The sequence below is a fragment of the Macrotis lagotis genome, chromosome 1 (assembly GCF_037893015.1).
Source record: "Macrotis lagotis isolate mMagLag1 chromosome 1, bilby.v1.9.chrom.fasta, whole genome shotgun sequence".
Taxonomy (NCBI): Eukaryota; Metazoa; Chordata; class Mammalia; order Peramelemorphia; family Peramelidae; genus Macrotis; species Macrotis lagotis.
The window spans coordinates 751,450,163-751,463,344 of record NC_133658.1 but is presented as its reverse complement, the minus strand read 5'-3'; the positions used below and the strand labels follow the sequence as shown (position 1 = coordinate 751,463,344).

Sequence of the window (13,182 nt, the reverse complement as noted above, 5' to 3'; positions counted from 1 at the left end):
AGAATGAAAGAAGGTCGTCGGATTTAGTAATTAAGAGATTACTGGTAACTTTGGAGAGTACAGATTCAATAAAATGATGAGGTAGAAAGCTAAACTGCGGAGGGTTTAGAAGTGACAGGATAGAAAATAGGAGTACCTAGTATAATCAGCTTCTCAAGGAGTTCAACTGCCTTTGTATCTACATTTTTTTTTTAACCTGGGTCTAACTTGCTGGAATTTTTTTCGGGGGGGGAGGTATGGTTATATTGTGATAATTATTATCAAATTGTTTTGATAATTTTAACATGATTGACTTTCTCAGTAAATTTATATATTTTATTTTGTTCCTTAAAAATATTTGTGAGGGGGCGGCTAGGTGGTGCAGTGGATAGAGCACCAGCCCTGGAGTCAGGAGTACCTGAGTTCAAATCCAGTCTCAGACACTTAATAATTACCTAGCTGTTTGCCCTTGGGCAAGCCACTTAACCCCATTTGCCTTGCAAAAACAAAAAACAAAAAAAATATTTGTGAGATGGACTCATAGGGTCCATATCCCTAAAATAGTTAAGAATCTCTGCTTTAGAGGTAGATGCTAAAGAAAGATGAATTTGGAATTTTCAAAAAACCACTGAAGCATGTGGAGGTCAGCATACTTAGGAAATCATATACAGAACACAATATAAACACAACCTTTTTCTCTCTTTCATAATACATTCCCTCTTGCTCACTCAAGTTCATCGCCATTATAATATACAATTTGGAAATCACTTAGTTCTGAACAAAATTTCTAGAGATGAAAAAGGAAAGAGGAGGGACTTTACCGTAATCTCTGGATATTGGAGGCAACACCAGAAAGACGATATATTCCATCCACAATACCATATCTCTCAATGAATGCAGTACAGCTCTGAAGAACCTGGGGCACTAAAGAAATTATTTTTTAAAGAAAAAAATTAAAATAACATGAACTCGAAATGCAATGAATTGTGAGTATATCAGTTCTCATATGCAAATCACAGTCTGTACCAAGAGAAAAGAATTGCGGTGTAGTAATTGTAGTGCACTTCAGTTGGTGGTTATGGGCTCACTGCTGTTAGGCAAAATGAATAACAAATCCCTGGATAATAAAGATAGGCTGTATTTCATAACATTTATGATTAGGGAGTGGGTTCCTACATTATTCAGATAGCCAGTGTTGTTTGTTCAGTCAGGCTCTGGGGCCTCCTCCTAGTTCCTTGGCAGTAGGCTCATTTATATTCTGTTATAGCAATAAGGCAAATTGTTGCAAAGCTGGGGCCTTCTGATTGCTAAGTAGATCAAGTAAAAAAGAAATACATCTGTTAACTAAATTCTGCACAGATTAAGAAAAAAAGTATATGGTTGAATGCTTATCAGAAATAGAAAGCAAAATGCTAGCATATTGTGTAAATAACAATTGCACAAATGTCTTGAAACCACCAGCCATTCATACTAATTTAAATTTATTCAAAATGAGCATTAATATATGAAAGTATAAAATTAATAATAAAACCTTTTTTAAATGTTAAAACCTAAAGCAGTTCTTTAAAATATGCAATTCTTAACTTTTACATTGACCCAGATCAATGTCAAGATCAGAGCTAAGAAATCCTGGATCTTCCACAGACCATGCAGCAACAACAAAAACATTATCTTACATTTATATGGTACTTCACGGTTAATTGAAGACTTTCTTCATAATGATTCTATGAGTTGGATGTTCCAGTTGTTGTTACCTTCATTTCAGATATAAGAAAACTAAACCTCAGAGAAGTTAAGTGACTTGCAGGGGTCACACAGCAAGTAACTAGTAACACCAGAATTTCACTTCAAGTGGTCTCTTTCCAAGTCCAAAGTTCTTCCACAAATGTATGTTGCAACATATCCTTGATCACAAGCATAACTGAACCTGTTATTTCAGTAAGACACAGATGTCTGACATCTTTGGGCTAGAAACATTTACGTTTATAAAGAATAGAAATTAAAGTATAAAGGTGGAGTTAAAATTATGGCCCTAGTTACCTCTTGGTGAACTTTGCAAATGTACTGATTGGATTCACTCTTCGTAATTATTTGAATTACTTGTGGGATAACAACCTATCAAAGAAACCTGTCTTCACAACCCTTTGAAGAATGATTGACAATTTTGCAATATTTTAGTCTCAATTTATGTCATGCTTTTGAAGTCTTGTTCTTCTTCAAGAACATGGGGATTGGGCGCTTCCCTAAGGACAGCCTATTGAACTAATATAATGACAACTGTTAAATAAATTACACAAGATTATTTTGGATTGTAATGTTCTCTGTGAATGTATCTTATCTACCTAGAGAGATATGTTTTTTAGAGCCACGTCACTGTACCTATTTCACATACCTCACTGCAAACATTGTAGAAGACATATAAACGGCCCTTTAAAAAATTCCCTCTACCTTCTTTACATATTACTTCTACTCTTCAGAAACAATCTATATAGGTCATTAACTCAAATGAGGAGCATTAGTGTTCAGTATTTACCTTCAAAACCAGAATTCAGAAGGTGTTCACCCAGGTCACAACCAAAAACCCTTTCTTTCAGAATTCCCCGCTGCTTCAGTTTCTGTTTCGTTGGACGAGACTTCATGAATGTTCGTAAGAAAGTGATAAGCTTGCCGTGTTTTTTGGATACTGCAAAAACAACAATAAAAACAACAAATTCTTAATTGTGATTTAGGAGAATGCACTTTACAAAGGCCTACCACCAAATTCCAGGAATTGACACTGATTTTTTTTTTCCTTGAAAAGAATCTGTAGCAGACTTTAGGGGGAGAAATTCACTTGTTTTAGGGATGACAACGTACTGTTATCACTTAGAATTGATTAGAACTTGTTTTTAATTAAACACTAAATATGCTATAGCATACTGAATCATTCCTCATTTTTATCTGTTGGCAAAATTTACAAAATTTGTGTAGTTATATAATATCAGCATGATAATTATCTTTTGCCAGATCTGTTCTTCCTTTTATTACCCTACTTATTCCACTGGAATCATGAAATTACCTAGTAACTCATATTCAGAACTTAAGTGCTTTTCCGTTTCCTTCTCTGTTACCTTCCATAGCAGCTCAGTTGAAAAGTTCAGTTAATTCTATCAGTTTGTTCAACAGCAATATCCAATAGAATTGAGTTACAGACCTGGAAATGTTTAATTTGATGAACAGACTTGCATAAAGTGGGAATTACAGGCAGGCCAACACAGCTATTCTTTTTTTTTTAATTCTCATTTTGTACAAATGTTTTTTTTTACATTAATAAAATATTCTTGTTTACAAGTAAACAAAATACCCCTCCTCCTCCCCCATGAATATAGATAGACTTGTTTGGACGAAAAAAGTAAAGGGGAGAGGAAAAAAATTAAAATTAAAAACAATAATAGTAATAATTGTAGGTATGGCCAGGTGGCGCAATGGATGAAGCAACAGCCCTGGAGCCATGAGCATCCGAGCCCACATCCAGCCTCGTAAACCCAACAATCACCCAGCCGTGTGACATGCAAGCCACCTGATCCCCACTGCCCTGCAAAAACCAAAAAAGAAAAAAAAAAGAAATAAAAAAAAAGACCCAAAATAAAATAAAATAGTAATAATAGTAGGGGTGGCTGGGTGGCAGACAGAGCACTGGCCCTTGAGCCAGGAGCACCTGGGTCCAAATCCGGCCTCAGACACCCAAAGATCACTCCGCTGTGTGGCCCCAGGTAGGCCATCCAGCCCTACTTGCCCTGCACCCTTCAAATAATCATAACACAAAATGTGCTTGAGTCTTTGTTCCAACACCAACTACTCTGTCATGGGTGGATCTCATTCTTTATAAGTCCATCACAAAAGTTATTTCCATATTTTTCCACCATTGCCATTGCTGATCAAATCTCCCTCCTTTCTTATTTCTCCACTACCATGTACTATATTTTCTCTCTCCTTTCACTCTGACTCTGCTGTAGGGTCGCTGAGTGGCGCAGCAGACAGATCCCTGGTCCCAGGGCCAAGAAGCCCTGAGCCCCCAAACCAACCTTAGGCCCAGAATCCACCTGGCCCTATGGTCCTGGGCAGGCCTTCCAATCCCAGCCCCTTGCAAGAAGTAAGAAAGAAAATGTGTTATATCTGGCCACTGTCCCCCCATGGTCCATCCTCTCCTCCTTTATTCACATCCCCACCCCTTCCCCCTGCTCCCCCCTCCTTCTTACTCCAGATGTCTATACCCCATTGAGTATATTTGCTGTTTCCTCTCCTAGCCACCTCTGATGAGAGAAAAGGTTCCCTCATTCCCCCTTGCCTCCCCCCTTCCATATCATTACAATAGCTCATTGTAATAAAAAAAAATCTTATGTAAAATATCTTGGACTATTCCCCCTCTCCTTTTTCTTTCTCCCATTCCATTTCCCTTTTTTTTCTATTGACTCCATTTTTTACACCATATTTTATCTTCGAATTCAGCTTTCTCCTGTGCTTCAACTATAAAAGCTCCCTCTACCTGCTCTATTAACTGAGAAGGTTCATATGACTATTATCAGTGCCATTTTTCTATGCAGGAATACATGCAGTTCGTCCTCATTAAGTCCCTCATATTTCCCCCCTCTCCTCCAATCTCCATGCTTCACCTGAGTCCTGTATCTGAAGATCAAACCTTCTGTTCAGCTCTGGCCATTCCAAAAGGAACCTTTGAAATTCACCTGGTTCACTGAAAATCCATCTTTTTCCCTGGAAGAGGACATTCAGCCTTGCTGGGTAGTTCATTTTTGGCTGCATTCTAAGCTCTCTTGACTTCCGGTATATTTTATTCCAAGCCCTACGAGCTTCCAACGTAGCTGCTGCTAAGTCCTGTGTGATCCTGACTGCAGCTCCACGATATTTGAATTATGTCCTTCTGGCTGCTTGTAATATTTTCTCTTTGACTTGGGAGTTCTGGAACTTGGCTATAATATTCCTAGGGGTTGGTTTTTTGGTATTCTCTTTCTCTGGGGGATCGGTGGATTCTCTCCATTTCTATTTTGCCCTCTGCTTCTAGAATATCAGGGCAATTTTCCTGTAGTAATTCTTTGAAAATGATGTCAAGGCTCTTTTCCTGATCATGACTTTCAGGTATTCCAATAATTTTCAAATTATCTTTCCTAAGTCTGTTTTCCATATCAGTTGTTTTTTCAATGAGATATTTCACATTTTCTTCTAATTTTTCATTTTTTTGGTTTTGAAGTATTGATTCCTGATTTCTGTTAAATTCATCAATCTCCCTGAATTCTATTCTTTGTCTGAAGGATTTGTTCTCCTCAGAGAGTTTTCTTATCTCTTTTTCCATCTGGCCAATTTTGCTTTTTAAAGCATTCTTCTCCTCAATAACTTTTTGAACTGTTCTATCCATTTGACCTAAGCTGGTTTTTAGCATGCTATTTTCTTCAGCATTTTTTTGGATTTCCTTGACTAAGCTGCTGACTTCATTTTCATGTTTTTCCTGCATCTCTCTCCTTTCTTTTCCCAGTTTTTCTTCCAACTCCCTCATTTGATTTTCAAAGTCTTTTCTGAGCTCTATCATAGCCTGAGCCCAATTTCTGTTTTTCTTGGAGTCTTTAGATGCAGGAGCTTGTGCTTCCTCATCTTCAGACTGAGTATTTTGGTCCTTCTTGGGCTCATTTGCAAAATATTTCTCAATAGTCTTCTTTTTGTTTCTCTACTTGCTCATTTTCCCAGCCTGGGCCTGGTTTGGGGTGTTTCTTAAGCTTTTGGGACACTCCCACAAGGGTCTCATTGTGTGAGGTTCTGTCCTCCCTCCTGGTCTGTGAATGACCATAAGCACCCCCCTCTGCCACGGGGCTGATATGGGGGGGGGGGGGACTGCTGTTCTATGGGAGGGCCTAGATTGTGGTTAGGATCTGAATGTGGTCAGAGCCCCAGAGTCCTGTTTCAGGGGCAGAGGACAGAGCTAGGCAGTCTCTCTTGACTCCCCTTCCTCTGCTCAATGGACTCATGCCCTGGGGGCTTCTGCTTATGGGCTCCGCCTGCTTGTTTCCTGGATCAGAGCTGGGGAAAGACCAAGCTGCTGGCTGTGTGCCCTGAGGGCTGGGCTCCACGTGCTTGCTCTAGCAGAGGTCCCCCACTGTTCCCCCACTTTGTGCCCAGTGCTCCTCGGGGTGCAGCTCAGGAGACTCCCCCGCTGCTGTGAGCTGAGACCCCCAGCGCCCTGGGGCTGCCTCTGGGAGGCTGAGGCTCTTTGGCTCTGGTGGGCCACCCCTCTGGCAGGCCGCCTCTCCATAGGAGAACTGCCTCACTGGGTCCCTTTGTGGGTTCTGTCTCTTGAAAGTTTAGTTAGTCCTTAGCTGATGAATTTTATCAGAGAGTTCCTAAGACTGGATCCCTTCTTGTCGCCATCTTGGCTCTAACCCCCCAGACATCCAACACAGCTATTCTTGAACTGGACATAACTATGCTTAGCTTTGTGGGTAGGTCAAGGAGAAATAGGAAAACCATCTGGAAGAAGCAGATATGGGCTTGGTATAAGGAAGGAATGTCAAACAAGTACAGTATCACCAAACGACATGGAATGCCTTGTGATAGAGTTCCTTCTTTCTGGAGGCCTACAAGCCTCTGGATGATTACTAGTTACTCATAATGTAGACTGCTAAGTCAAAGAGCATTTATTACATTCAGGAGGGACTAGAGGCACAAAGACCACTTAGGAAAGTTGTATAGTTGTTAAGGTGAAAGCTGTTGAGGACATGAATTTGACAAATGGTCATAAACTGGAAAGAGGATGAATGTAAGAGATATGAAGATAACATCAAAAAGCTTGGAAACTGACTAGATAAAAACAAAAAACTAAGTTATAAAATCTTGGTGACTGGAGGAATGGTGGTACCCTCAAAGGAATCAAGGAAATTAGGAAAACAGAAAATTTCAGGAAAAAAAATAATGATTTCTGCTTGAATTCATGTTGAATTTAAGACACCTATGGGACAACCAACTGGAGATATCTAATAGACAAATAGTGAAGCATGACTGGAGCACAGAAAAACAGTATGCAGAGATAAGTGAATCTTAGGATCAGATTTAAAACTGCAAATGACCTTAAAGATCATTTAATTTAACTGCATATTTTCCTGTTGAAGAAACCAAAGTCCAGAGAGAGAAAATGATTTGTCCAAGGCCATAAAAGGTATTAAGGAACAATGTTTAGATTTGAACCCAGGTCCTCTAAACAGAAATTCAGTGTTCTTTCTAATGCTAGTTGATGCTGAAAATTAGTGATAATTGTTAGAGAGGCATGGATTGGATTGGATGGCTCTGAGGTTTCTTTTAATTGCTAGATTCTTAGGTTCTTGTGTTTCCAGTCTCAGCCCCTCTAGGTGATATTATATATGTATAGAGCTATTTACATATGGTCTCCTTCTTAGAATTTATATATCACATTCATACCATGTTAATATTTCTTATGGAATCTGATCATGTCAAAAGTATAGAATAGTGGAAAGTACACTGACTCTGCAGATAGAGAACTTGAGTTCAAATTCCATTCCTGATAGCTTTTAACTTGCATAATCTTGGACAAGACACTTGGACAACCCTGGACCTCAGTTTGTTCATCTTTAAAATGTGGGAGTTGGAATAGATCTATTATCTTCTATTAATTGTTTCCTAAGTTCTATTGCTGCCTTTTGGATCTTACCCATCTTTCCTATTTCTAGTTCAAATATCACCTCTTGATCAATCAGAAAATGAGTTTTTCCCCTTGGAACTCACATAACACTTTGAAGTTTATTATGATCTCTTTAGAAATACTATTATTATTAAGTAGTAGCAGCATAGTTTTAGTTGTGGTAGTGGTGGTGGTGGTAGTAGTAGTAGTAGTAGCAGCAGCAGCAGCAGCATGAGCTGCAGCAGTAACAGCAGTATAGATAAGGAAATTTCATTAAGGAAGGCATTTGTGTTACCTATCTTTGTATCTGCCCTAGTGTCTAAAGGTTTTTGCATAGAGAAGAATAATGAATGTTTATTAATTTGAACTACAGTATTCTGTGACCATTCAAATCAAGTTAGGAAAAGAAAGTAGTCCATCTTTTAAAGTATAGTCACAGTTCCTAATATCAAAACCATCAATTACTAAAGGTCTGCTGTATGTTAGGTACTATGATCAGTTGTTGAATTTTTTTAATTTTGCCTAAATCTCTATGTCTCCATTTTGGTGGTTTTCTTGGCAAAACTGCTGACGGTTTGCTACTTCTTTACAGCTCATTTCAGATGAGGAAACTGAGACAAGAGTTAAATGATACCAAACATCACATAGCTATTAAGTGCATGAGGCCATATTTATAGAGTCCATGTCCTCATTTCTCTAGGGCCGGCATTCTACTCATTGTGCCACCTAGCTGCCCACTGAGATAAGTATTTGGGGTACTAAGATAAATGATATAGTCCTTCACCCACATTCTATAGGAGGGGTGACAAAATGTATGTTTATATGAACACACACATATGCAAATACACAAAACAAATCCAAAGTAACAGAATGGGCACTAGTGTTAGAGTGAATAAGGAAAGGTCCTATGAATAAAGTGATTTTGAGTCAAGTAAACTAACAGATTAGAACATTACTATATTCTAGGCATGTGCTAAACACTCAAGATACAAATAAAGACAAACAGTGCTTGCTCTCAAGAAACTCATACTCTAATCAGGGATGCATGTAAATAATTTATAAATATAAGTAGATGTTAGTCTATACACATATATGTATATGTACATAGATAAGATGCATACAAAATAAACTGAAGGTAATCTCAGAAGGAAGGCAACAGAATATTTTTTTTTGTTTTTATCACTGAAAGATTTAATAAGACTATTCAACAAGTTCTATTGCTACTAACATACTATATGATTTAAAGAATGTACTTTACAAATTCTAGACTTTTATCTTTGTACCCCCCAGTTCACAGCACATTTACTGGTACAAACACAATAATGCTTGTTAATGAATTCTTCAAACAAGTTAGGGCAATAGCCTGTAATCACTGAAAGCTTATCACTCCTGATAGTTTAGTAAAGAGTAAGGGGAAAGAGTAAGATAGAGATAATGATTTTAAAGGGATTTAATTTTCATAATGCTACAAGTAAAGGTATACTTGTGTTTTATGTCAATCTATGACATAAATTTTAATTTTAATTAGCTAATACATGAAAAATTAAATATTGATTCATTAGAAATACTTTCAGAAAGCAAACCACATAAATTTAAAATTCAATAGTTTAACTTTCATATTGGAATACTGCATTATAAAATAATCTAAAAAAGTTTCTCACCCTTATCTGAACAGGGTGGGACTGCTATGAAACTTGGTTTGTTTAAACCTAAACCAAAGCACCCAAAACCAGTTTTTCTAGAAGTTAAACACTTTAAAATATAGTATATAACTTAGCATCTTTAAGGTAAATCTTTATAACACCAATAACTAGTTTATAACAATGAGCCATAAACACATACCCAATAAAAATGTACTAGACCTTGAAACAGTAGGGTGGAGTATATACAGTCAAGGGAACTTCTCTAGAATTACTGCTGAATTTTGCTTTTATTTATGAAATTCTCTAACACTAATTTGAGCATCTTTTCTTCTTTCAATCTTTATTTTTCCCCACATATTGGGAACATGACAGTATTCTTCCTCAATTCCTTCCCTGCCGTACCCCCCCCCTTTAAAAAAAACCACTTTTTATTTCTAGGTCAAAATAATTTTTAAATCTATTATTTAATAACTATAAGATATCACAATGAGAGAAACACAAGTAGCTGGTTAGGCTAGGACTATGTCATACTGTTTTCATGTCTACTGAAGCTGGCTTCTGGTTTTTGTACATACCTTTCCTTTGTTACTAGCTCCAATTCACTGTATATATTTTATCTATACTTTGCTTTGCTGTGTTTCTCAGTGGAATGTGAGGGGGGGGGCTATTTTTACATTTCTTTGTATAGCAGTAAGCTTTGTCTAGAGGAGGTACTTCATAAAGGCTTGTTAACTGACCTGCATATGTACCTCACTGGAATGTAAGATCCTAGGGTCACAGACTGGGTTTGCTTTTTGTTTAAGCCTCCAGTACATATTAGTCTCTATTCACTAGTAAAGAAGAGTTGTGTTGTTGTTTTTTTAACAGTAATGACAAGAAGTGATTTAAAAAAAGAGCATCAATGACTGGGAGCATTTTGGTCACTTTAAAGAGCAAATGTAAGAGTTATGAAAATGAGAAAGCTATAGGGTTTGGCAGGTCCATGACTATCTGGAATTCCCTAAATCTATTTATTGGAGTCTTGAAATTTCTCGCATTTTAAGATGCACATGATGAAGATCTCATTCCTTTTTAACCTTCCTGATGATGCTTTTATTTTTCAGTTAACAGAAATTCCAGGGTACTCCCTGACAGTTCTGATTGGGAAGTCTAGGATTCCAATTTGGCTGTGGCATTCACTGTTCAATACAAACTTGGAATATATGTACCTAGGACAAATAGAATAAAATCTGTCCTTAATGTCTGGACACCAAAAGCACAATGTAAAAAGTGTGTAAGAAGGTTCACTAAGATCTACAAAAAATTCACCCCTAGGATTCAATTCTATTATTTTCAATAAACATCTATGTATTTATTATGTACAAGGAACTAAGCAAAGCTTTCTGGGTATTGTAAAGTTGGACAATCAGTCTGGGGTCAAAACCTAAAATTGAGCTGATACTTAAGAAAACTCAGGAATTAGTAATAAAGAAAATTCACTTGCCCTTCATGAAATAAAATAAGCAGACAATTTAATTTCTTCATACTATGGGCAATTATCTAGAAGTAACAGCAAAGTTGCAGACATAGATCAGTGGAAGGAGTTCTCAAAATGAGAATTCCCTTCATCAATGAAATCATAGGTTACAACTAAAAACAAAATGACAATCTCTCTCTCTTCAACAAATTTATAATCTACCAGGAAAATGTACAAGCTCTAGTCTTCTTTTCTTTAGACTAGATAGTATAATGTTACAATTGTGGAAAAGTACACATTTTGGGAAACTAAAACAACAGCAACACAATAAGACATAAAATAGAAAGGTGGCTGACCCAAACTTCCTGATTTAAAACTTAAAACATTAGTCTCTGAGAAATAAGCTTCAATATGTATTGCTGCATTTTTAAAAATTCTAAGAGGAAAAAAGGACAACCTCTTTAGTAATGAATATAAAACAAAACCAGATTTCAATTAAAGTAAGAAAAAATGGGGCAGAAGACAATCTAAAAAGGAAAAATAAATTGGAAGACAGAGGAAGGTACAATATTAGGAACAAACTACAATTAGGAACAAATAAATTACATTCATATTGTGGCATGATATCTATTCTTCTTCTTAGCATAATATGACTAATGGTAGATGTTAGGGAGGGGGGAAACAAAGATACCTAGATCTACATAAAAAGTTGGACAGGAGCAAAAAAACTGGACATGAGAGTAATGTCATTGGTAATAGCTCAGAGACTTGCATTTGAGCTTTGTACTTTCAAATGGAAAAACTAATAATTAACAGCAAAATATTTTCTTTGCAAGGTAGTCATTTGTTTAAATGCCCATCATCAGTATATTTTTGTTGCATAGCATTCCCACTTTCATATATTGTCTGTTGTCTAAAAGAATCTTAGATGAGTCACATAAAAAAGGTATCTATACCATATGATAAAAGAAATTATATGGTTGTTAATTTCAGATCAATACAATATTTCTTTGCAATACAGAAAAAAATAAACTGGATCAGAGAGGGAGGTAGGACTAATGCAAAAATTCTAACCAAGCATTATTTTTTCCCATTTCTTCAAGCATTTAATGTAGTAAAAAGAACATTAGATTGGGACAGGAGTTCTAGTCCCAGTTCTCTCATTAATAAAAATCTTTAAAGAGATACTTCATCTTCCCAGGCCTTAGAATACTTTTTATTATATGCACACACTAAATTAAGTCATATCTAAGAGTCAAAAATTATAGATTCCAAAGAGACTTCAGAGGTCATGCACTCCAATCATACTCGATTCATAATTACTTTTATAACAATTCATAATAAGTGACCACTTGTCTTCGGATACTTCCTGAAGACAAGGAGTGAAAATTCAATATGTCCCAAGGAAAACCATTTCACTTTAAGACAACTCTGATAATAAGAAAATTTTATTTTTATCAGGCCAAAAATCTGCTGCTCAGCAACTCCCATTGATTGCTCCTAATTCTGTCCTTTTAAGGACAAATAAAACCACTTACCGCCCACTCACATGACAGTCTTTCAAATACAAAAAGAGCTAATATGTCTCCCTTTAGTGCTATGCATCCAGAAATAAATAGAACAGATACAGAATCGTTAATCTCTGAAATAACAGGATTCGACAATTAATGTTCTTTGTTGTCCAGTTGCTCCACTCATTTGGAATTTTCTTGGCAAAGAAATTTTTCCTTCTCCAGTTCATCTTACAAAAGAGGAGACTAAGGCAAGCAGGATTAAGTGACTAGCCCAGGGTCACACAGTAAGCGTCTGAGGCCCAATTTGAATCTTTCTGATTCCAGGCCCTACATTGTGCCACCTAGCTGCCCCTGTAATTCATAAGTTAAAAGCAAATTATTTTGGAAAGAAACCAGACAAAAATAAACATATAATAAACTAAAAGAGAACAGAAAAATTAAGGTGACAAAAGTCTAATTCTTACCCAAGGTTTTTTTTGTGATTGCTAAGTTGGAGGACTATCAAATTATTTTTGTAAAGAAGTATAACCTAGTTCTCTCCTCATTTTTCTAATAGGCCTGTACATGTGTATGTATGTGTGTATGTATGTATGTATGTATGTATGTTTGTGTCAATCCATTCATCCATGGATCCATCTATCTACATAAAAGTTTTAAGAGCAAACATATATATATGTATGTGTGTGTGTGTGTGTGTGTGTGTGTGTGTGTATTGCATTGTATGTTGTTACATTAAAAAAAGACTTTATATCTAGAAGTTAACCTACCAGACTGTTGGCTTAATTCCTTCTAGTATGAACACAGGCAAGTTACTTACCTAAGTTTCCTCAGTAAAATGGGATAATGCCTGTAGCAGTTCATCTTAAAGGGTTGTTATGAAAATAGCATGAGTATAAAATATTTGACAAATCC

The 13,182-nt window shown here is 36.5% G+C and overlaps 1 protein-coding gene across 16 annotated transcripts in view; it reads right to left on the bottom strand.

Moving 5' to 3' along the window:
• The window catches only part of ARHGAP32 (Rho GTPase activating protein 32), a 380,058-nt gene that overhangs the window by 34,993 nt on the left and 331,883 nt on the right, over positions 1-13,182 (bottom strand). For all 16 annotated transcript variants that reach the window (XM_074216323.1, XM_074216331.1, XM_074216324.1 and 13 more), the window contains 2 exons: positions 2,513-2,662; positions 801-903 (listed from right to left, as the gene is read on the bottom strand). In XM_074216323.1, coding sequence (XP_074072424.1) covers positions 801-903; positions 2,513-2,662 — 253 coding nt within the window. The remainder of the gene's footprint in view (positions 1-800; positions 904-2,512; positions 2,663-13,182) is intronic.